Below are 23,948 nucleotides of genomic sequence, written 5' to 3'. Positions count from 1 at the left end.
TAACCCCTAGAAAAACGCGATGTCTGCTCCAATTTGATGTATGGCTCTGCTCAGTAAGTCCTGGTCTCTGGCTACGTGTCAGCATGCTACGGGAACACGGGCAGTTTGTGACACAAGTGCTGAGTACAGCATTCCTTAGGGCATAGCGGTTCAGAAAGTTCTTCCCAATACAGCTGCTAGTACCTTCACTGAACTAAATCCAGGAGTTCAGACTCCTGGACCTATGTACGTATGTATGTATGGTACCTATGATCAGGTTAACTTGACTGAGAAAGACAAATTCACATACCACAGCTAAATCACAGAAATCTACTAGCAGTGGTAGATTTAATGCAAATGGAGGGTAAAATATGGCTTCAGTAATGTCATTTCAATCACTAAATAGAAAGCAGCAGGCAATAGAAACTTTGTGCTTCTGAAACATCATGTATTTTTCAACCAGAAGTTATCACTGTGTATAAAAATCAGTCTGAAATTATGTTGGGCATTTTTACAATCTAGGACCTAATTTGCACTGTACAGAGTTCACAGACTGCCTGAAAATGTTTTCAAGCACAAAGTTTAGCTTCTTCAACTCTAGGCATCTGTTTTTCTTCTGCCTTTAAGCAATAAAGCTTTAATCACAAGAAATAACTAAAGTTGCATTAAAAAGAATTAAGAAAGACTGTCAAATCTTCTCTCTCTACTGAAGAAGGATATTAAACTGAAGTTTCCCTACAATAAGAAAAGCACACAATGATTTGGCTTAAGAGCATCTATCCCTTCTAAATTATTGTTCATTTTGCCTACCTTTCAACATTTCCATCTGTGATATCTTGAACTCTATTGGACAAGTCAGTATTTATTTTCTCCATTTGATCTTGTTTCTCTAGGCCTATGCTGTTTCCATTGTACTTCTCTGTGGTTATTTTGGTTGGGTGTGGAGGAGACTGCTCTGAACTTGGCGCTTGGTCCTCCTTAGAGAGCTCCTTCCACCTTTTCTGAAGCAGAAACAAGATTTTTCAACCAAAACAAACAAACAAACAAAAAAAACCAACACAAACAAAAAAAAACCCACGCACTTATAACACCAAATACTACCTCAAACCAAGATATTCTCCCACAGAATAGTCACAGTAGTAGATTAAAGGAACTATTAGATCAAGAAAAAAATCTAGATAAAGAAATAAGGTTAATTGGAGATGTACCTTCTTTAACAATAAGCCAAGTGAATGGGAAACTATGCAGTTAGATAGCATTAATACAAACACTTGATTGTGCTGAAATACTAGACTCTTGTTAGGAATTTTTTCCTTAAGGTTATTCCAGTTCACAGATTATCTTCAGGTAATTTCTTCTATCTAGTACACATTCTCACTAAATTCACTGTAATGCATAAACACACTTTCAAATACTTAGTATACTAGCATAACTGTAACTTTGTTCACCATACTAAGCTTAACCAACAGATTAAGACTCAAACACGAACGCTTCAGTGAAAGCTTGCACTCTGAAGAGAAAATCTGATAACCTAACACAAAATAATTCATGGATAAATCAAGTTTTATAACGATCTCTACAAATACCAATCACTGTGTCACTGAAGGCTGTAACAAGCTATATGAATTTTACTTAATACCCTTTAGTGAGTAACATTTTCTTAGTGGTACATGAGAGACTAGCACAGTGCTAACAAGGATGTTCACAAAAACGACTGATAACTAAAAAGACAGATTTTCTGCCCTAGTCTGGCAATGTATCAACAAGCTGCTGTAACACTGGCAGACAAAAAGCAATACATGTGCTGAGAAATAGATTTTTCTTCAAAACAGAGCATGTAGCACAGGTTGTCTCTACCTTAGGAGTATTTTGTTAGGATACCTAGACCTGATGGTATACCTGTTCCTTGTTTTGGAGGAGTTCACATCACTCCTTTAGAAGCAGCTCTCATTAGCTGAATCGCCTCCTAAACTATTCCTATAGCATCCAAAAGCACCACAGGAGCAGGAGGGTTTTTTTTTCTGTTTTTTGCTTGTTTGTTAAGGGGAGGTGCTTTAGGCAAGGGGGCAGGGAGGGGTGGACCTGGTATAAGACTATATTTACAACGAGAGTAGTGTTTACGTGCCTTTTTACTACTAACAGATAAAAGCAGTGACAAGAGTACTTCAAACACTTCTAGGCAGACAGTAAAGGGAATGATTCTGAAATTTAAGAGAGTTGTTGAAATCTAGATGTACATGAATGCTTGGCCTTCTTAGCTGAAACGCTGCTATTACCAGACATTATCAAAATCCTACAAAGAGCACAACTACCTTCTCCTCTTGCTATTCCTATTTTAATATAACATTTTTTGAGATTTCTAGTAACGTATTTTCATCTTTGTACTTTTAGGAACGGATATGTAGTGCCAATAACAAAAAGACACAAGTACAGCATCAGTTTCCAATCAGATGATTTCTCTTCTACTAGCAGTCTTTTTTTTAATATCTCAAAAAGGAAGCTTACCAAGCTCATTCCCGCCAGAGCCATTTATTTGAAAACTTCCTTTCTTTCACAGTAAGCAGAAGTTCAGTACAAAACACCACTATAAACTGGCTATTCTGGCCTTCACTGCAGTTCATGTCCTCCTACCCCATATTCCATCAAATACTCTTTTTATTGTGGGGGTCTTTGTTGTAAAAGTGAATTAGAGCTTCAATTAATCCTCTCTTGAAAGCTCTGGGTAAGAGCTTAGGCTGGAAGCTCACACAATATTTCTTATGCTGCATTTCCCACAGCATAATTCTACTATTCACCATTTCTTCAATCTTTCCCATACCCTTCGTTTTCTGAGCTTGACCTCTATCAGACTGCTTCTTCCATCTTCTTCATGGAAGAAGATTTCTGTTATTTCTGTTGGATGATGCTACTGTGAAGAACTCAGACTGCTAACTTCGGGGTTTGCACCACCCCCAATAGCTCCAAAACGAGAAAGAAGCTTGCCCTACATACTTCTGCACTGCTCAACACTTTCTTTCCACTCACCCTCCTCCCTATATGCCAAAACTATGCCGTTGCCTTTCATAGCTCCAAAACATAGCAGGACCTTATGTGCAAGAACAGGGTAAAACGAGAGAGAGAAATCTTAAATGAAAGAAGGAAGGGTTACTTATGCCAGAGTTGTCACCTGTTACCTCATCTATTTTACGTCCATTAGCCCAGAGATCTACTGCATCATAGAAACGCAAGACTCACCTTGTTTTTGAAAAGTTATCTGAAAGGAGACGGAGGGAGGAAAAAATGTATGAAGTAGAACCATTTGCTCTATGTGCATCCTAATAGCTGATTATCCCAAACACGAACAGTCTGAAGACTTTCTTGCAACAAAACTTCATGTAGAGAAAACCACAGAGGTAACAGGAAGGAAAAAGATTCCCCCCCCCCCAAATACCAACTAGCTCTTCTCACACAAATCAGACATTCAATAAAGATATACAGTACCATGAAAAACTCAGTTACTTTTAAACACTTGCAATAAGAAAGATGAATTGAAAACTAATTCTTGACAGAGTGAATGCTAGACTTGTCTGTGAAATGAATTCAAGACTGCTGTCTAAACTAAATATCAGATCTAGAGATTGATATCAAACAACAGCTATTTATAAATGAAGCTAAACACGGCTGCTTTGAAACTTAGACTACAAAGACTATCTTATGATACTGTTTTCCAGCCTCTGGTAGAATGAGATTTAACAATAAATCAACTCCTCCACTGCAGAGGAACTTCCAGTATAGATCTGAAATCCACAGAGAGAGTATTTGTGCCCAGAAGATTTGTTTCTTGATAATTTTATTTTATTTTTAAGCAGCTGCTAACAAGTTATTGAAATCCACAACGCAGCTGCACCTGACAGGGGTCTTAAAACACATTTCCTACAGAACAAAGCCTTTTTAGGAGACATACTTGGGTCCATGCTGGCCAAGATGAGCACCAGTTAATAAATTTGTAACGTGACCTTTAAAGAAGAACTGAAACTGGAGACTGAATTTTACTAATCTTGTCAAACAGAAGGAATTTCTCATCAAGACTTCTACTTTGAACAATTAATAAAACAAGTGAAAACAATGGCTCAGACAGATGATCCCAAAGGTAACTAAGTTTGAATCTCAAATCCACAAGATTATCTGAATGGCAGGACTAGAAAAATAACATATAACGTTGAGAAGGATTCTGTTGCTTAATTGACTTCAAAGCTACATGATAGTACAGGCAATTTTATGAAGAAGAACAGAACTATGCTTCAGGAATTGAAGTACTACACTACATCTGCTGAAACTATGTCAGGAAGAAACAAAAACATGGCAGAAGTTTGATTTGAGAAACACAGTTAGCCCTATAACTGAAACACCTGTGCAGAGAAGCTAAGGTTTAGGGCCTGTATTGCCTGTTGGACTGAATGATGACAATGGAAAGGCATGTTAAGATATTCAGCTGACAGAATCACATGAACACCAGAGAATTTTTGGATTCACAGGTTTCAGGGCAAAATTACAATATTCTTGTTTTCTGGCTACAAAACAGACCTATGGAGCTAAGAAATTCAACCTTCTTCGTCTTTCTGAAGCCACCAATTAAAATAATTTACCATTAGTCACTCAAAAGAAACTGAGTGATCTCTGAAAAAACATGTTGTTGAAACAATGGTAATTTAACTTTATTAAGGAGGTATTTTAAAGTGGCAACTTTAGTCTTGTTCCTTCGCACTCCTTTTACACAATGCAGTGCTGTAACAATTATGAAGCAAATCAATGTTTTAGCTATAGAACTACGCAACTGGCACATCAAAAATGTAGCTCTGTGGGGCTTCAGAGCCATCCAGGTGAGCGTCTGATCCTTTCTTTCATCACAGGTAGTCCTACAGGTGCTATTCAATGGGAGAGTCTTCTCCTCTCCTAATACTAGTACTGCAGTAGTTGAAAGGAAGTATAACACATACTGGAACCTTTACTTCTACACAGTTTACAGATTTCAGAAACCCATGGAGAAATCGGAGGTTAGCATTTGGAGAGTGCTAAATTACAGTATTACATTCAGTAACCTCAGGCCCTCCCTATCCATCAGGGGACAGGAGTAAACACCTCTCTGTCTGAAGAATATGACATTTCTCTGTGGGTAAAAAAAAAGGCTCTAGCTGATCTTGAAAAGGAAAATACTCATAAATACTGCTGGCTAGGGTGTAACAAGAATTGATTTTCTGTAAGTGACCCTGAAGCCAGGACAACTACATGTACTACAGAAAAGGCTGGTTGAGGAAAGTTCATCTGAACAGCTACCAAAAAAAAAAAAAAAAAAAAAAGAGAGAGAGAGAGAGAGAGAATAAATGAGATGCCTTCTTAAGCACGTTCTTAATGTGAAGAAATAACACATCTGAAGTTGAAAGGCAGTATTCCCAGTTGACAATGCTTCCTTATATCCACAAACAAAAAATTCTGTAATCTAGATGGAGAAAATACAGGAACTGAAACTGCTCAAAACTAAGTATGGCTTTTTAATACACAAAGCAGAAAGATGATTAGAGAAACATACCATAAGAAGCAGCTTCCAGAAAATAAGGAGGTTAAGTTATTGTTTGCGTTTGGATGAATCATGCAGTGTTCCGGTCATAAAACGCAGACATCAGACTAACAACACACTGCCTAGGTGTTGGTTAGTGGTAGTGTAAAATGATTTATTTACTTACACGAAGTCAAAGAATATTTGTGAAAGAGAAGAATCTGACAGCTACCAGAAACACAGAAGACAGGAAATACATTTTAACTTACCAGCTTCATTTATAAATTTAATAAGTCAACAAAATAGAAAAGCTCTAGCATATGAAAGCAGAATTAAGTCTGTTATGCAACTTTCCCCTCCCTTCCTCCAGCAAATAACCAAAAACCCCAAAAAACCCTAGTCATTTAAAGTACCTATAGCTACTATAATTACTGGAAGCCACACTGAGAAAAAACTTGGCCATCTGCTTGCCCTAAAACTGTTTATACTGGCTTAGACCCTTAAGTATAACACAAATTTTTGAGGCTATGAAAAATGTAAATTTATTAATAAATCTCATCTGTAGGAACGGGCAATTTTAGCGTTCGTCTTTTCTGGATTGTTTTGATCATTGCTACATAGTTTCCCAACACTTGCCATCTTTCAAAATGATACGGAACGTTACTTTTGCCTTTCAATATTGAAGATATCAATATAACCTTCTTTTATATTAGTACAGACAAGTTATATTTACATTTTATCTCAGGGAATACAAATATATAGGATTAAAAGTTTAGCTAACAGAAACAGAAGTGTTGATTAACCACCCTAATACCTTCTAGGCAGCTAATGAAAAAGCAAGTTAATTAAACTCCACAAAATTAAATGTTTTGAAATAGCTTAAATCCCATTATTATATACTTTTAGCAATATACTGTTTACATTTAAATACATACAACTAAGTATTTACCTGTATAGTTGAATCCCCCATTATAAATTTTGCTCCTTCTATTACAGCCATATATGAAAATCTTAGCTGATCAGGAGTCTGAATAAGTCCCATTCGATATTTTCTCATATCCAGTAATACTTTCTTAATATCTACAGAGAATGGGTCCTTTTTTTCCATCTGTAGAGATTTATATTTAAAATTTCATAGTTATGGATAAATGAAGACAATATATAAAATACATACTAGTTTAAATGTATAAGTCATAAAATTCAAACCAGAAGTTAATTTCATGTGTTGCGACTACTTATGTAAGAAATCAATATTTCAAACATGTTTTCAAAGAAGAAAAAAAATGTAAAGCACTTAATGAAAACTCATTACGAATAAATCCATGATCACATATTATCCAAATAAATCAATACCATAATAGTAAATTAAGAAATTTAGATAACTTTGATTTTACTCAGGCATGTATTCATACTTCAAAGTCAGAATCAGAACCATAAAGTTACATAATATATTTCTTATTGCTCCTGAATGGAGCAGCAATTTGGAATGACTGAATAGGGGAGAGGTTCCATTATATAAAGCAGAATTCTTAATCCAAACAGTGTACACACTTTTCCCCATAAAGCACAAGTAATGCAATTATATGATTTAGAAAACTAAAACATTAACATAGAGTTTAATTCTTGAATATTAAAGTATACTTGCATGAAACGTGGGGTTTTTAGAATACAGAAAAAAGGAAAACTGGAGAACAAAGAACAAGTTGAGAGGGCCTATTCAAAACATGAAATTATTAACCAGTACAATTAGCTCAGTTGGTTAGAGCATGGTGCTGCTAATGCCAAGGTTGCGGGTTCAATCCCCGTACAGGCTGTGCTGAGGGTTGGACTAGATGATCGCCAGAGATCCCTTCCAACCTTACCATTCTATGATTCTTTATTATAATTTAAATGAAATCCAATCTTACATAGCCCTGTGCTGTACTTCTTGCTATTGCCAAGCAGAGTCAAAGAGAAAAGCTCTGGACTTTGTTAGTTACCATTTAAAATTCACCCAAATGATGAGCAATTATTGATGATACAGTTCAGCATGCAAGCAAAAAGCCCACTCATTCATGTGATACTGGAACTGGCTAACAAACCCCACCGCCCAAGAGGGCTGTAGAGGTGCTCAGCTAGGGGAATTCAGCACCACACTCCATTACACATTGGAAGAGATCCATGGGCATGCCTGAGCTCTCATCCTAGTTCAGGCACCATTTTTCTGCACCCTTGAGGAAAGGGTCAGTCAGATATGCTAGCTATTGTATGCTTATGGGAAAAAGACTTACAGATTTAGTTGTCTAAATATATATTCACAAGCCTAACTTTCAGCTAATATTTTAGTAATCTTGATCTTTTCAAATGACATCTTAAATGAAAAGAATATTGTTTCTTTTGCGGGAAACTGAAAATACTTTTAAAGTACTTCAAAGTGGATTTTAAAAATTTATTTCAAGAGTTGCATTTTTAAAATCATGAAGATATCAAAAGAACAGCAGATGCCTTAATTAAAATTTTCACAGACGTGTCATTTACCTAAATGCTTTTAAAACATTCTGACCAAAAAGCCGACAGACAGGTGAAAGAGGGGGAAAGAGCAAGAGGAGGAAGGCAGTGATGAAAAAAGGTGACCAAGCACTTACCAGAACAAGACAAGTGTCTACTAATGAAAACGTGCCAGATCGCCCTATCCCTGCACTACAGTGAATTACAGCTGGTCCATGCTCAGGACTTAGTGAACCAGATTCTCTGACTTTAAACAAGAAGTTCAGGAATGATGCTGGAGATTCAGGAACTCCAAAGTCTGGCCACGTAGTATAATGGAAATGAAATATCATCCTGGACTCACAACTCTAGAAGTGAAAACAAAAAACATAATGCAACTAGAAAGTGTCTCTACTTTTAAACAGTTAGCACACATGTCGTCAATCCAAATCAATAGGTACTCTCTATTTTAAACCTCCCACTTAGATACAAACAGCTCAATAACTAGCTTCAAGTTCACATTGCTGGTTGTTATCCAATTGCTCTCCATCAAACAGTTAATAGTTTTGCCTTTTGCAACTGTTACCATTTACTTGTTTTTTTCTCCTCTTGAACTTCCACAATTATATCTTGTTTGTTTTAATACTTTCCCCCAAATGTTTTTTTTTTAAAAAAAATATTAACAGTTTAACAGTCGATAGCAATTATGAAACTGCTAGCATTGATAGGACTCAAGAAAAATAACCTGTCAGCACTGTAAACAATTTACTCTTGCTCAGAGAAGAATTTAGTATCAAGAGGCATTGGCATCTTATTAACACTGACCACGCCATTGACAGTAGAAGAAAGCTTTATGGAAAAGCCTTATTGCAAGTATGGCCTGTAAGAGCTCATTTTGCAGAATGCCTAACAGTCCTTCTCCTGGAAATACTTATTCCTTATACATAAGAAAGATGCTGAGACCATGCACTATTCCTCTCCCTCCCTCCTAACATGACCAACTAGCTGCAAGTATTGTTGGCAGTGCGACATTGACAGAACATCTTTTTCCAGCAAGAACAGATCTATGAAATAGAATAAATTCTAGCATTCATCTCCTGCTCAGTCTTTTTCAAGTTCCTATAAAGGACAATCTGTGAAACTGCCTTCTAAAAGTCAAGACCACCCAGTTCATGATTACCACAGTAACAACTTTTTGCATATTCTGTTATTTTAAAGTTTTATCTTTTGCCTTCGATGTCTCATTCTGCAAAACCACAAATACTTTCACTGAAAACAGTGGCTATTAAGATCAAGTTGCTCTTTTTGGCTAAGAGCTCAACATGGACAGCAGAATCTGATCCTTTATATTTGGTAAATAAGAATACAAAAAGATTACAAAGGAAGTATTTTCCAAGATCTCCTAAATTGTATAAACGCACTGATTTACCTTTCTTATTTGTCTGAAGCAAAATACTGAAAAACTAAGTAGAAAATATCAGTAAGATGATCTCACTCTAAAACATAAGTTCTATTTTTTAAGTACTAAATTAACTCACTAATCAACTAGAATAATGAATTTGCTTTAATATTACAGAATTCTAAAGAAAGCATCTCCTTTGTAATTTCCAGATTTCTTTTAAGGAACACAAGTAATTTCCTCCATTTCTAAGAAAAATAACCTCCATTTTCTAAGAATAACAACTTATAAATCTACAAAGTTAAGAAGAAAACTGAAGAGATGAGCTGGATGTTTAAGACATCCTTTGAAGTGGTAATTGATAGGGGTATCAATGAATACCCCTGTCATCACTGACACCCTCTTCCCCCAACCCTTACAAAAGCATTCCAGATTAAAACCTCTCTTATTTCTCAAGAGGAAAAAAACCCCTGCACTTATTTATAGAAGAAAGGTGCACATTTTTTTCTTAATTCCAGGCTGTAATAAGCAGTAGTATCCTTCTACTAAAAAAAAAAAAAAAAAAAAGTACTGTGCTATAGGAATATATGTATACCATACACACATGCATGCACATATGCTCATCATCCATGCCATAACATACAAACTCACTTCCCCCCTTTCATCCCTTTCTTCCTCACACAGCAATTTGGTAGATGATCTGCTTCTACCTTCTGTTCACACACATGGCCAAGTTCACCCTGCTCATAGACAAAAGTGAAAACAGGTATCTACAAGAAAGATAGAACACTGCTGTTGGGTATCGTATCCAACTCGAACCCAGAATTACTCTTTTCTCCTCCTCATACCATTAAAGGCTTTACCCATATCTCCCCGATCCAAGTATTTTCCACTTCTTCAGCTTGTTTAACAATACTTACTCTTCATCTTTAAGAGCCTCATTTCAGAGCACCAGAACTGGTCGTGCAATTAAAAACTCCAAGTTCAGAGAAAACCAGCCAAATCCCATTTGAATATTTCAAATCTCTCACATTTTTTTCTGTTAAAGAGTAGAGCTCTTTCAAATGGGTTCTTGGGGGTCAAGCTGTACCACAAAGTGCTGTCTTTATGGGAATGTCTTTACTATCCTTTTTTGAAAGCTCTTTCTTCTCCATTTCTGAGCAATGAGCCTATCTATGCCCTGCCTCTACCATTTAGGTGAGATGATGCAGAACTAGTCACAAAAGTTTTGGATTGCTAAAGATCCACAATTTTTTTTTTTTTTAAAAAAAAAGCTGGACTCTAAGATTCAGCTAGGTAATATAAACTTATGTTACAGGCAGGCAGAATATTTCTACTCAATAACTGAATACTAGCTTATTCTATGATAACCACAATATATTCTTCCCAAGGGTTATTCCTTAAAATTAGCTACTGTGAAAGAAAAAAAAAATCCTAGGACAATTACTAGACAATATTTAAATAAACAAACTAAAATTTTTTCAAGGAAGTGAGTCAAACTAAGGGCAAGTTTCAGAAAACAAGAACTAGGCTAACCTTCCAGTAAATAAACATCACAGTTAAAATTAATAAGCTTGTGAAGTTATCACCACACTGAACAGTTCTCCCCTGACAGCTGGCAACACTAACAGAGTAGTCAGATGACAATCAAACCACAATCAAACTTCTAGATTTTAAGTACACCAGATTTCAATAACTGGTACACATCCTGTAAGTCACCATGGTAGAAGTTACATCCTTTAAATCTATAAAACATTGGCATACAAGTGAGCCTGGGTTCTCTTTTCCTCAGTAAGATACCAGTATTTTTCTTAACTCCTCAGTCTTACTTCTGTGATCATAGAAATAAAAATTAATTGCTACTACAATCTGTGAAAGAGAGTAATAAGGCTCCATAAATTTTAGAGTAAGAATCAGCCGTGTTCCAGAAATTCCTTCAAAGTTCTATAGCATTTACACACAAACACACGTAAAGAACTCGTTTTAAACTATGGACATTAAGATTCTACAAGAAATACCAGAGTATCACTTGCTATTACAAGTGCTCTCCGCCACAAGCAAAATGTCTTCAATACATTAAAATTCTGGATATTAGAAACTAACAGCAAATCAAATCTTATATTCTTCAATCACAATGATGCATCCTGGTTCAACAGGGTCAGAGAGGGAGACCCACAAAGCAGTCCTGCGTCAACCTCAAACTGACAGCAACGGCTGCACAGAGGGATGGCTTAGTATTAAGTTGAGAGGCCATGTCGCTAATGGGTTTTCCCAAATATTTGCTATTTGCAGAGTATTCAAAAGTCCATTCTGGGTCTATTAATCAACAATAAGGCATCAGATCACCCCAGTGTCACATCTAATCAAGTTAACCTTTTCTAGTCCTTTCTCCTCAAACGTTCTCTTTGCAAACTTCTCTGGCTGCTTTACCCTTATTTCCAGGAACCTAGTCTGAGATATCTAGGGAAAATACCTTCCCCTAGGTTTCTCTATTGATTTCAGGCCTTTCTTCTGCTCCATTTCCTCCCTCAATCCATCTCCATTTTCCCGTGAATACTGATGCTCATTTACTCTCCCATAGCTTCCTTGAATTTCCCAGTACCAACCTAATTTCCTTTTATCTATCAGCATTCATTATATAGCACTCTCCAAGTGAACTGCACTGCATCTTTCTCCATGCTACCTGGATTACCAGGTCATAAATTACTAAAGCATAGCAAGTTCTCCTTTTCTAAATACTAGCACTTATGCTTGTCACAAGAAAAGCTAAAAGCAGTAGTAAATAATACGAAAAAATCTTCAGTTTGTGGTGGAATCTTCAAGAAGTTAGCTGTCAATATCTAACTATTCTCCTAGAATATCCTAACATTCATAAAACTTTTACAACTCCATCGAATATAGATACACTTTACAGATTTAATAAATGACTCTCATGAACACCTCAAATATCACATTCTCCAACACACTTGGAGCCTTTGCTGCAAGTCACAAACATGCTGTAGTTTCTCACATAAATGGTTATTAAACATGAGTAGAATATTTTACTCTATCTTTATTTTCTGACATGGGCAAGGGTTTACAGATGCCTTCGTAAACAATATCCCTCAATCCTTCCTCACAGAGAGTTCTGAACTGAAACAATTACAGCAGAAAGCAGGGAGCAACTTTCAGAAGAGCTGATAATCGATACAGACATAAAATGATGGAAGATACACAATGAACCAGGATAGAAAGGCAGTTTCAGATTTCTGCATTCTAGAATGCAGGCCATGTCAGGCAAAAAAAAAAAAAAAAAAGAGAGAGAGAAAAGGAAAAAAAAAAGTTCATCACCACCACCAAGACAAAGCACACCAGAAGTATTTTAAAACTTTTGGAAGGATAAACATCATCTCCTCTCCAAAGTTTTATTGTACAACACTAGCCATATAAGCAAAAATAAACACCTGAAACTGCCAAGTGCCATGATGTTAATCCTAACCAAAACAAAAACTTCCACACCTGTATTTCTAACTTCTCTTAAATTATACAGTCAGAGGGTTCCCCCCCCCCCCATAGGTAAAACCATTGAAGAAAGACCTTATTAAAATTCTCTGTACATACGTATTTTGCTGATGTATTGGAATTGTTGCAGTAACAAAAACAATTTACTTGGGGTAAAAGGGTTTTACTAAAGACAGTAATTCTAGTTCTATTGCCACAGAAATACTAAGGTTTGTGAAGTGAATTCAGAGCAGAAGTGTCGCCTGGGTCACCTTATATTCCATGTATGAGGTGGCTAAGCTTCTTACTAATCTCCCCCCACCAAATCCCCTGAAGAGTAACTTGTATAAATGTAGTTAAGCTGATATTTAGAATTACTGTGAATATTCTTTTTCCTCAAGTTTTAAGGCGTACTTATCAAATTCTTATGGATGGCTGTACTTAAACTCGGCAGTGTTATCCTGGAAATTAAGTATTTTTTTCTGTTTAAGTAACCAAGTATGTTGTAGTTTTATATTAAAAAAACATTCTTTGAAGTTAGTATTTGTGGAGGAATACTGAAGAGCTAAAATAACAATTCAGTAAAGTAAGTTTGCTAAGGATTTGCAAAACTGAGCTGCATGAAATCAAGAATCTCTATATAAAGTAACGAGTCTGCACTAAGTCCAAAGCAAACCTAGAAACTTAAAATACTAAATAGCTTCAACCCAAGAATTCAGCGGTGCTGCTCACCGATTTTTGCATTTTCCAGAAGCGTTAGGCTTTAACATTAAGCCCAAACATCCACATTTTATTGCATCCCCTGAAAATAAAAAGTCTGATCTTAAGAGTCTGATGTTAGAGACAATTCTATTAAAAAAACAAAACAAAAAAACAAAACAAAAAACAACCACACCTTTCTGATAGTAAGATTTGCCTTAGCTTTCCAAAAAGGAGGATCATTTTCCTCCTTAGCTACTAGCTTATAAGCACTATCCCTCCTTTCTTTGCCTTTGCTGAAACAACAGGAATCCTTCAAGTCACTAGGACAGAATTCCATAAAGTTCTCTTCTTACATTGATTAGACCAGGGAACAATATGCCAAATTTTATTGCATTGATCTTGTGAGAGATATTTCAATCTCTCAATAAGCATTATCTCAAAGTACCATTAATAGTTACTGTAAATTCAAATAACTTTAACCAAATACACCAAGGTTTAGTCACATAAATAAGATGCAAATTAACATCGTCAAGCTTTCCTTTCCCAAATCCACTGATACAATAACCTTGAACGAAACTTGCCATATCACCACTTTCAACATAAGGCAAGATTTATAGGGAGAGAGAATATCTTACAAGACATAGCTGGAACAAACAGACAAGCTCCTCAATCTTGTCTTCAGCTCTGAAACAGAAGCAGCAAAATCCAACCCAAGCTCAGGCCAGGAACAATTTTTCTGAGCTTAACTTCATTAAATTGTCAGAGTGCTTAATTTTTAAGAGAAAAGGACGGTTGGTCCTGTGGAACAAAAGGGGAGGTAAGCAAGAGGAGGTAAAGTTACCTATCTACAGGTGATAATTACCCCTCCCCCCTGAAAAAAATAGTTCACTAGACTGAAATTATGGGGGAAAACTGCAGAGTTCCATAAAAACATTAACTACTGAGGCTGATTACTGGTATTTGGAAGAGCTATAATTTTCAGTTCCTAGATTCCTCCTTTTATGATACTTCTTACAGCTCCTCTTAGAACCATCATTACCATCAATTAATATTCAGCATATTAAAATACTGCCTAATTGAAAACAAGTATAAAAAAGTCAAAGCCGTTATCCTTTTTAGCATATAAATTAAAACAGATCTCTCTTGCCCATATGCCACACATACATCTTGAACATTATCAGAAGCAAAATGCATTAAAATTTACACTGCAAAAGCTCAGTCAAATCTTCAGTAACAGTTTGCTAAAAACATCTACAACAGCAGTTTTCCTTAAGCCTGGGAGTATAAGATAAGAGATAGAAAATAGGCTTACGCTGATATTTTCTAACTGTAGTAGATGCACTGTGTAATAGGATTTGATGTCTTCAGATACTAGCCTCACACGGAACCCTGTTTCCTTGAATGTCATAACTTCCTCTTCTTTTGTTGGCCAATATTGCGCACACTTCACCTAAGTTATTCAAAACAAACAAATCTGGTCAAGCATTCTAGCACCTTGGGCTGTGCATCAGCAACTTCTAAGAATCTGTTACGCAATATCATACACTGAAGTACATATTACTTGCTCCTAGTTTGAGTAATTCTGAATGTCCATAATGCTTGCAACCAAGTTATTACAGTTTTTCAAGTGCTATTATGCATTCAAGCTTTAGTCATTTATGCTTGCTTTTATCTCATGGCTAACAGTGCTTCAAGACATACCTTAGTCCTTTTTTGTCCCCTTCCTTCCACCTAGTTCTCTACAACAGGGAGATATCTACTGAGCTATTTCTACATTTCTCTCCTTCCATTCCCCCATGCACACTCCTGCACATAGAAGTTATGTAACACATTGTGCCAAAATTCCTAGAACTAATTTTTTGTTACAGAAGTCTTGCCTAACACTGGAAGATTTTAGTAAAATTAAAGAATGAATTAAGCAATGCAAAATCATCCCTCTTCCTTTATTTCTGTTACCCTGAACTCCAACTTTATCCTTAACAACAAAAGTTGATGCATAAGTAAGTGTCTTTTTATGGACTAGTCAAATCTTTTGGTGATAAAATTACTCTAGAAAAAAAATACACATATTTGTAATATCCACAATGTCTTTAGGCACATTAGCAAAAACTACAGTGTATCAAGAGATTCATGTATTCTTCATATTTATCACCAGTTGTAAAGAACCAAAAATAATTAGGTCTGTTGGATCGTTCCTGGCAGCAGTATGGCATTGTTACCAACTGCTAAGATCACTATACAAAGAAAAATACTGCTCTCTTAGATTTAGAATAACCTGAAGACACTCGAATCTAAATTTGTTTTCCTACTTTCTGTTTTATCCTACAGAATCCTACACTAGCTTCTACCCCTTTGCACTTCTGTCTCTACATCCTCCTTTCCCAGAATATTCCTTACATATGCTTATTACATGTTGAATGTGATTTTTATGTTTACACTAAACTGAATTCTCTATCTTGAAGCTAAGATGCTTTGTTTAATGTTATATTAAATACATACAAAAGCTATTTTACACACTTGTGAGAAAGTCTGTTAATTCTTCTAGCATAACAATCAAACATGGTTGAATAGCATTAAACAGCATTAAATATATGTGGCTTACTTTACGACTTACGTTAAATGCCTAATATTACTTACCGATTCTTTTTCAACAATTCTGTTCAGCATGACAACTGCTTTGGTTTTTTGTTGCCATACCATCAACCAAAAATGACAACATGTATTAGGTAGTGGACCCTGTGTAGTAAAGAAAAAAAATGGGTGGGAAAACATATAGGCTAAGCAGTGTTTGAACATGGTTAATGTTTTATTGGGTGGAACAGGAAAAAGTCTTCCTCTGAAAAGCTTAAACAAACCAGAAATACAACAACATACATGACAGGAAAGAAAACTATACTGCACAGATCACTGAAGTACTAAGTTTAAACAGAAACCAATCAAAATTCAGGGAAAGGATGATTTAATTTGACCCCTGGCACTATTGTGTAGTTAAAAGATAAAAACACAAAAGAAACAAAATGAAATAAGGTGTCAAAGTATAGTTGCAATGTTTTTCCAGGAAAACTGAAGAAAAGAGCAAGAAATATTTGAGAAGTTGTATATGCAATAAACTACACATAATGAAGTATTTCCTGCAGCTTTTTCTTAAAACGTGAAATAATGCATTTGCAACTCCAGCATACAGAAATTAGTACCGAAGAAGTACAAACCACAAAGATAAATAATATATATTCTTTAGATTATTTGAATAATCTACAGATTTTATATAAAATATTCTATATACCACACATACACATAGGTATGTATGTATAACACAAATTACCACTGTACCAACTCCTCTCCAACATATTCTCAATCCTTGTAATAACTTACTATCTAAAACTACTTACCTGTGTTAAAATATAGCATCTCTGGGCTTCCTCTATGACCACTAGGCTGGCATTAATATAGTCATTTTCTGTGTTCTGCAGTTTTACACGACTATGATCATCTGAAATTAAAACAAAGTTAAAAAATTAAACATCTATCCATCTTGGTAAATATTCTCTCACAGGCAAGTTTAGCTCTGGCAAGCAATTAGAAAATGAAATTCTTCAGCTAATATGTGGATGGAAGAACCAAATGGCAAACTACAAAAACATTTCAAACTAATTTCTCACATAGCTTTGATAGCTATACCTGCCTCATTTTCCTCACAACACTTCATTAGAGTTATTAATAGAGCTATTAATAGAAGCTACTTAGAAAATTGGAATACTTGTTTTTTCTTTAAAAAATAACAAACCAAAATAAAACCACCCACACATACACTAAAAGCAGCTCACCACTATCCCTCAACAGTTGCATTTCCTTAATGTAACACCACCACAACCCACAAAAGGCAGTATTCTATTCTGTGACACCGGATCATTTCACTGCTTCCCCCTCCCCCCCCCCTCCCCGCTTTGAGTTCAGAATTCCAACATTTTTTGTGAACTAGAATTTCACAGGATGAGGCAGAATCATCATAGTAAACTGTGAGCTAAAAATCTATAGATCTTGCATAATACTCACAATAATTCACACTGTTGATCAACTTTCTTTTCCTATTAATTTATTGTTTAATACAATATAGGTTTATATAGATCAAAGAAGTGACACATGCAGAAAAGTACCTATTTCAGAGATCTTCCAATTAAATGAAGTCTAAGCTAATTATAAAGTTTCCATCTCCTGTGACAAGACAGAAGATTCCATATTTCTGACAGGGACAAGCAGTCAAAGGATTGTTTAAAATCATAATATCAATATGAAACTATCAGTCTCATACTACAAAGCTGCATTAAAAAAACACTTTAACTGTTATTTAGAGGTCATTAATATCTGATTTGTTATCTTCAAGGAAACATTTAAGTATCCGACTTGTTCTCAATAAGTAATCTTTCTTCAATCATTCATTAGAGTAGTATTAAATAAGCAACATTTAAGTTAAAGTTGTGTACATAACTGCACCAGGACTGGGGTCCAACAGACTGAGAACCACCAAAGCTCAATTGCCCAGACAGACTATCTGTAAGAAGAATAAATAACAAATAGCAAACTGATATCACTTTAAGTGACTTCAAGATATTTCAGGAAGAGACAGATTTCATTAAGGAACTGACACTGCTAAGACTGAATCAAGCTGTTTTTAAACCTACATTCACCTGGTATAACCCACAGACCTCATTGAGGATGCTGCCTGAAGTCACATCTGCTGCCAAAACACGCCAGACTACTTTTCCCTCAGTCACGATACCCAGACTAATTTCATTTTGACAAGTATCTAAGGAATGCAAAAAACCTCTAAGTTTGGGATAATGACTACAAATTACGACATTCAGTACAGTTGTGATAGCTGAACTCAAACTAAGCCCCTACACTACAGCCAACTGATATAGCACAAGGCTTATCAAAGGAGAAATCCATGAATATGACTCCAGATGGGCAAAATGCTAACAGGAATCAGAAAACAGAGTTAGACTCTTGTTCTACATATTGCTCATATTATTCCACAAGCATTTTTCAAACTTTTTGAAACCAAAAAAAGTCTGCTTACTATGTCTTGTCCTGCTTTTGTACTCTTCCCCTAGTTACCTGCTACTGGCAACTGTCAGACACCAGATTATATATAGATCATTTTAAAGACAAAGAGTAAGTTTTCTTCTATTACGTTATCACCAATGGACAGCCTTTAACCTCATAAGCACGTGCTCATCTTGCTGAATTCAAGAAATTAGATCAAAAATAAATACTTTCTTCTTTTCTGGAAGGGCTATGATTTGGGATTGTCATCTTGCCTTCTTTAGCCATGAACTTTTACATGCAGTCGCACACAAACCTGCAGAGAACAGAAGTATGCCAAAAAAACTTTTCCTATTAGTGCAAAGAAGTTACACATTTAGTCTCTGTTTTCACTAGCATTCCAGCTGTAAGTCAACACCACTGTGACTCTCAGGAGTCTTAAAACAATCTATGATACATCTGTATAAAGAAAAAATATTATCAAAGCCAAGCCACAGTTGATTTAAGACACATGTATGTCAAAGCAAAATATATCTCCTTGCATTATTTTGTCTGGAAATGAAAGCGTTACTTTTCCCTTTCATGTATCACTTTATCTGAAATGTTTCTACTGGAGAGAAACCAAGACCTTTGTAAATATTACATGTCATTTGCCAACAGGAAAAACTTAAGATCTTGTTATAGTAAATCACACATACCGGTACTAGTGTTCTCGGAAAGATGACGTCAGCAAGCTCTGTTAACAGTTTAATCGCCCAGCAGCAGCTGCTGTATTACCGCCAGCAGGAGATAACTACCAAGGCCTTAATGAGGTTTCACACTATAATGCATATACATATTTTAAGCCGTATTCTTTCCTTCTTGTAAATGCTGCTTTGTAAACATTAGTAATCAAATTCTTTCTTTCTTTCTTTCTTTTTTTTTTAAATCCTCTCAGACACTAACTCTATGCATGGGTACCCTCCCGCCTCCCCTAAACAGAGAACAGAGGTGATGCTACAAACACACTGGCGTACACTCCAGAGGACAAAGAAAGCCACTAGGATTTATTGATTCTCTTTTCTTTCAAAGAGAAAAGGTTCCTAGAGGACAAAATGACCTAGAAACCTCATTCAAGTCCTGGCTTGCTCTTCTGAACTAAATGAAGCAAGCCAACTTTTGACAGTGAGTTAGCTGGAACATATTTCCCCTATGTAAATCATTTCCAGTTACGAAGTACTTCAGATTTATACGAACGATAAGCAGATCTCCAAGATTAGATTTAAGATGCATCTTAAATATTACCATACCCAAGATAGCTAAAATACAGCACTCATCTGAAGTACTAATTCCCCTTTTTCAATAAATTATGCAGCCTGAAAAGGAAGTAGAAACCTCAAAAATGTTTCTCCTTCTGGTTCCACATAAAGAAAACTACCCCAGAATCACCATGTCTGAGAAACTCTTCTATTATCCACTTCAGGTAAAAGCCTGTCCTACTGATATCCATTACAAGACTGTTCTAAATACAACCACAATTTCACATTTCACATCAAATTTGCCCTCCTTGCTAGAGAAAAAAAGATATATATGTAATTAAGTCTGAGATGGGAAGTGCCTGTCATTTTACACAATACAGTTAGTTCTTGCAGTTGGTTACCAGGAAAGGGTTTTATTTGAAAACAACTACATTTCCAGAAGTGAAACCAGTGCACAACTTTAAAACAATCTTCTAAGAGATGTCTCTTGCTCCCCAAATATGGTGTTCCTAGCAACAGGAGGGTGAAATGCTACTTAGTGGATTAAAGAAAGTCATAAATAAATCACGCAGCCATAAGCCATCCCAGCGACCAAGTCTGACCTTTCCCCTCCTAGCAGCCAATCTCTCTCATTCCACTCATCTAAGGCTAGTCTACGCTAGCTGCTAAATTACCCAAGTTACAATGCTCTGTCATTGGACCTACAATCCCAAGTTTCAGAGCTAACCAGAGGCAAAGGAAAAGGGAAGTGAAATTTCTGCTTTCTCCAACTAAGATCTCCAAAAGGAGCAAGTTGAGCTTATTTATACCTTGCTTCTGGTAATCTATCAATAAAATATTTTACAGAATCACTAAAGTCAGGGAATACCAATTTCAACTTCTAATATGGACTGCAAGAAAAAAAAAATGAAGTAAGCTTGTTTTGGACAGAACAGCTCCCCATTCTCAGCACATACAGACTGGAAGGCAACATTTTTGTGCTAACATTTAATCAGCGTTAAGTGCAAAACTGTCCACATCAGCTCCCACTCCATCCCCTGAAGAGCACAATACTTGTCACATTCCTCTCACCCTGGCATATACTCTATGACAACTGTAAGCCTATGGTTTAAAGGTCCAACACAAAGACTACTCATGGCTACAGGAAGAAAACAACTTCAAGATCTTCCAATAGAAATGTGATTTATTAGGTGAAAATCTTCAGCTAGCCTAAGAAAATGTGCTACCCACTACATTACAAAGGAAGACTAAATAATGCAATTTACTTGGGTCTTCCCTCACTCCCAGACCCAACAGAAACAAGAAAATAAATTTCTTTCTAATTTGCAAAGGGAATTTCCCTCCTGCTCCTAAATCTGGGAACAGTCAGCTGACTAAAGATTTCTAAAGGTGTATACAGTCAATCAGAGACACTAGACTAAAAATCGTATTACAGTGCAACTATCCAGTGACTCTGATATGAACTATGGATAAGATTTAGAAGGAAACTCATGACAAATCTGAAGAGTTTCATTAAAGATATCAGTTAAAAGTAATAGCCCCCAAAGTTATTTTCCTCCTAACAATGTTTTCTGAGAAATGGTTTCATCTGTCAGGAAATGACTGGCTCTCAAACCAAACCTATTTCAGATTAGCTTCCTGTTTCAATAGTACTACATAACCAAAATATTCCTCTCCCTATTCTACCCTAATACCAAACTGGCTAAGCAATAACTATCAAGGGCTTTTACAGTATCAAACATTTTTTTCCCCTCCTCCAAACTTTTCCTCCCCTGGCTCTACAGCCAACAAAACTGGACACTAACAAAAAGAGGCATGATACTGTAGACAACATGAAACTCCATCAGCTGTAATGGCTGAAGATGTTTAGCCTTATACAACTAACAGAAATCATCTTTTGCCTAGAAATGTACGTAACAGCTAAAAAATGGTTTCAATGTTTGTTTCCTAGCTGTTAAGTCAAAACAGGGCGAAACAGCAAAGACCAAATAGGGCAAAACCAAGTTAAAAAAATTTTTTTCCTGCATTCTAGTCAAGATCTTTCTACAAGACAAAATAATCTTTGCATTCCCTCTTACAGCCATGTCATCTCAGGTTTTACACTGGCTTGGCTGCTATCTAGTCTAACCATTTTATCATTGTCATGGAGAAATGAAATACTTTCATCAAATTGCTTCTTATGTCTTCTAACATGCTTATTCAAATAGCTAGATCACAGAATTTTTAACCATCAAACATTTTCCAACCCTTAAACTGAAACACCTGCTTCTCTTTAGATAGTTCTGAAAGTCTTTAATATCACTAAAAGGGATTATTATCACCAGTATTTTATACAAGCACTGTTAAATAGCCATTACATTTCTGAAGTAAAGGACTGAAAAGTTAGATTGTGTAAGATCTACTTGTATTTCTGCAATACCAGTTCCTTGCATATGTGCACCACGATCTGATGTGATCGCTACAATGACCAAATCGCACAGCTTCTACCCCAGCTGCTTTGGAATTTATGCTCTACTATCTCAAAATGTTGTTATATATTCCCTTCCAGTTCTTTCTCCTCATATACAGCCTTATTCCTAGTGCCTTAGTTTTGCAAGGTTACCTTGGTAGCCCAATTCAAACCACCTGTTTCACACATGCCAAACACTGAGGAATGCTTCATAAAGCTCATCATCTTCAGTCAGACATCATGTTATTCTTCAAGTCAACTAAGATGCAGTAACTTTAACCTCTTTTTTTAACTGAGCTACCACTTCAAGACTAGATTTTATTTAATTGTCTCCTTTGCTGCACAGGGTCAAGGGATTAATATGATGATGCAATACACTCCCTGCCAGCTAAGCTAGCAGAAGCAGGCTCTACCATGACAGATGGGGGGAAGGTAATTGCATACATTCTTTAGTACTGTGAAAGGCATTCCATTATCAAGGAAAATGAGTTCCAAAAAACCTACAGAAAATTAATGCAAGCCACACCTCTAACATATCATTGGAGGTATTACTAGAGACTACTTAAATAACACTAAAAAAAAAAAAGCTTCTAAAAACATTTCAAACACAGGAAAATGGTAAACGCTTGAAATGTAAACTGCCGTTCTCCTTGCAGTTGTGCTTAAGAAACAAGAGATGGGAAGAAAGGTTAAGTACGTGAATACAGATTTTTCCATTAAAATTTTTTAGGATATTGGACCCAGGAATAGAAGCTGGGTCTCACAGGCTGAAATTCAGCTTCTTACCTTCTCTTCTTAAAACCCTCTTTCTCAATTTAGGTATGAAAATGGATCATGCTGCATTTACTTTCTGTAACTTTACCACAGGTGAAAAACTAACTCTGTGCTGTAACTGCAAGCCTGAGGCACCAAAGTACTGCCAGACAGATTAACTATGGTCTGGAAGAAGCACATCTACTTTTGCTGAGCATAGCACTCAAGTTAATAAGCCTCGATTACCTTAAGCTATCTCCCTTATAGATGTGCAGTCCTCAAATTGGACTGTATAGCGGAATGCCAGGTAGATTTTGAAGAGTTCAGTTACATCAAAGTACAATATTTAAATTCACATTAAGCCTAACTGGATCCATTTGTTGTGACTGCATGGCGCAAGCCAGCACTCTAGCAGTAGCCTAATAGGCAACATGCAGCACTGCGTTTGACCAGTATGACTCAGTTTGAACTCTTTCAGTGCAGTTTTGAGAAATGCCATGCACATGCTGGTACCACAACTTTCAACTGGAAATAAGGAGTTCAGCACTTCTCCAAATCTTACTATAGATATTTCAGATTAGGCCCTCAAACAAACAAAAATCCCCAATACACCAACAACCCCTCAAGAATTCCAGCTCAAATAACGACAGAGCTTTTATAGGTCCCTCCTGCCCTGGGAAACTCGATACTAAAGGATATACAAATATTTAACCTGTCCTGACTTCAGTATTTTGCAGAAAAAAATAGGCTACACTGAAATCTTTTTTCAGTTCTTTTGAAAGCAATTACTGGTAACTTTCTCCAACTATGACTGCATTACAGGTAGTCTTTTGCTCGAGGTGTTTTTATAAAGATTTTGGAATTCAGTTGCTAAAGTAGATTCTGTTCAAAAAAGTCCACAACATT

The 23,948-nt window shown here is 36.1% G+C and overlaps 1 protein-coding gene across 4 annotated transcripts in view; it reads right to left on the bottom strand.

Moving 5' to 3' along the window:
• PTPN2 (protein tyrosine phosphatase non-receptor type 2) overlaps positions 1-23,948 on the bottom strand; it is a 33,974-nt gene that overhangs the window by 5,677 nt on the left and 4,349 nt on the right. For all 4 annotated transcript variants that reach the window (XR_009957656.1, XM_062570091.1, XM_062570094.1 and 1 more), the window contains exons 3-8: positions 16,949-17,049; positions 16,197-16,295; positions 14,872-15,009; positions 8,137-8,346; positions 6,462-6,620; positions 790-980 (exon numbers count right to left, since the gene is read on the bottom strand). Coding sequence is in view for 3 of the 4 variants with exons in the window: in XM_062570091.1 (XP_062426075.1) it covers positions 790-980; positions 6,462-6,620; positions 8,137-8,346; positions 14,872-15,009; positions 16,197-16,295; positions 16,949-17,049 (898 nt within the window). In the remaining variant the exon portion in view is untranslated. The remainder of the gene's footprint in view (positions 1-789; positions 981-6,461; positions 6,621-8,136; positions 8,347-14,871; positions 15,010-16,196; positions 16,296-16,948; positions 17,050-23,948) is intronic.

Source organism: Rhea pennata, chromosome 2 (assembly GCF_028389875.1).
Source record: "Rhea pennata isolate bPtePen1 chromosome 2, bPtePen1.pri, whole genome shotgun sequence".
NCBI classification, from domain to species: domain Eukaryota; kingdom Metazoa; phylum Chordata; class Aves; order Rheiformes; family Rheidae; genus Rhea; species Rhea pennata.
This window is presented reverse-complemented; position numbering and strand designations above follow the sequence as displayed.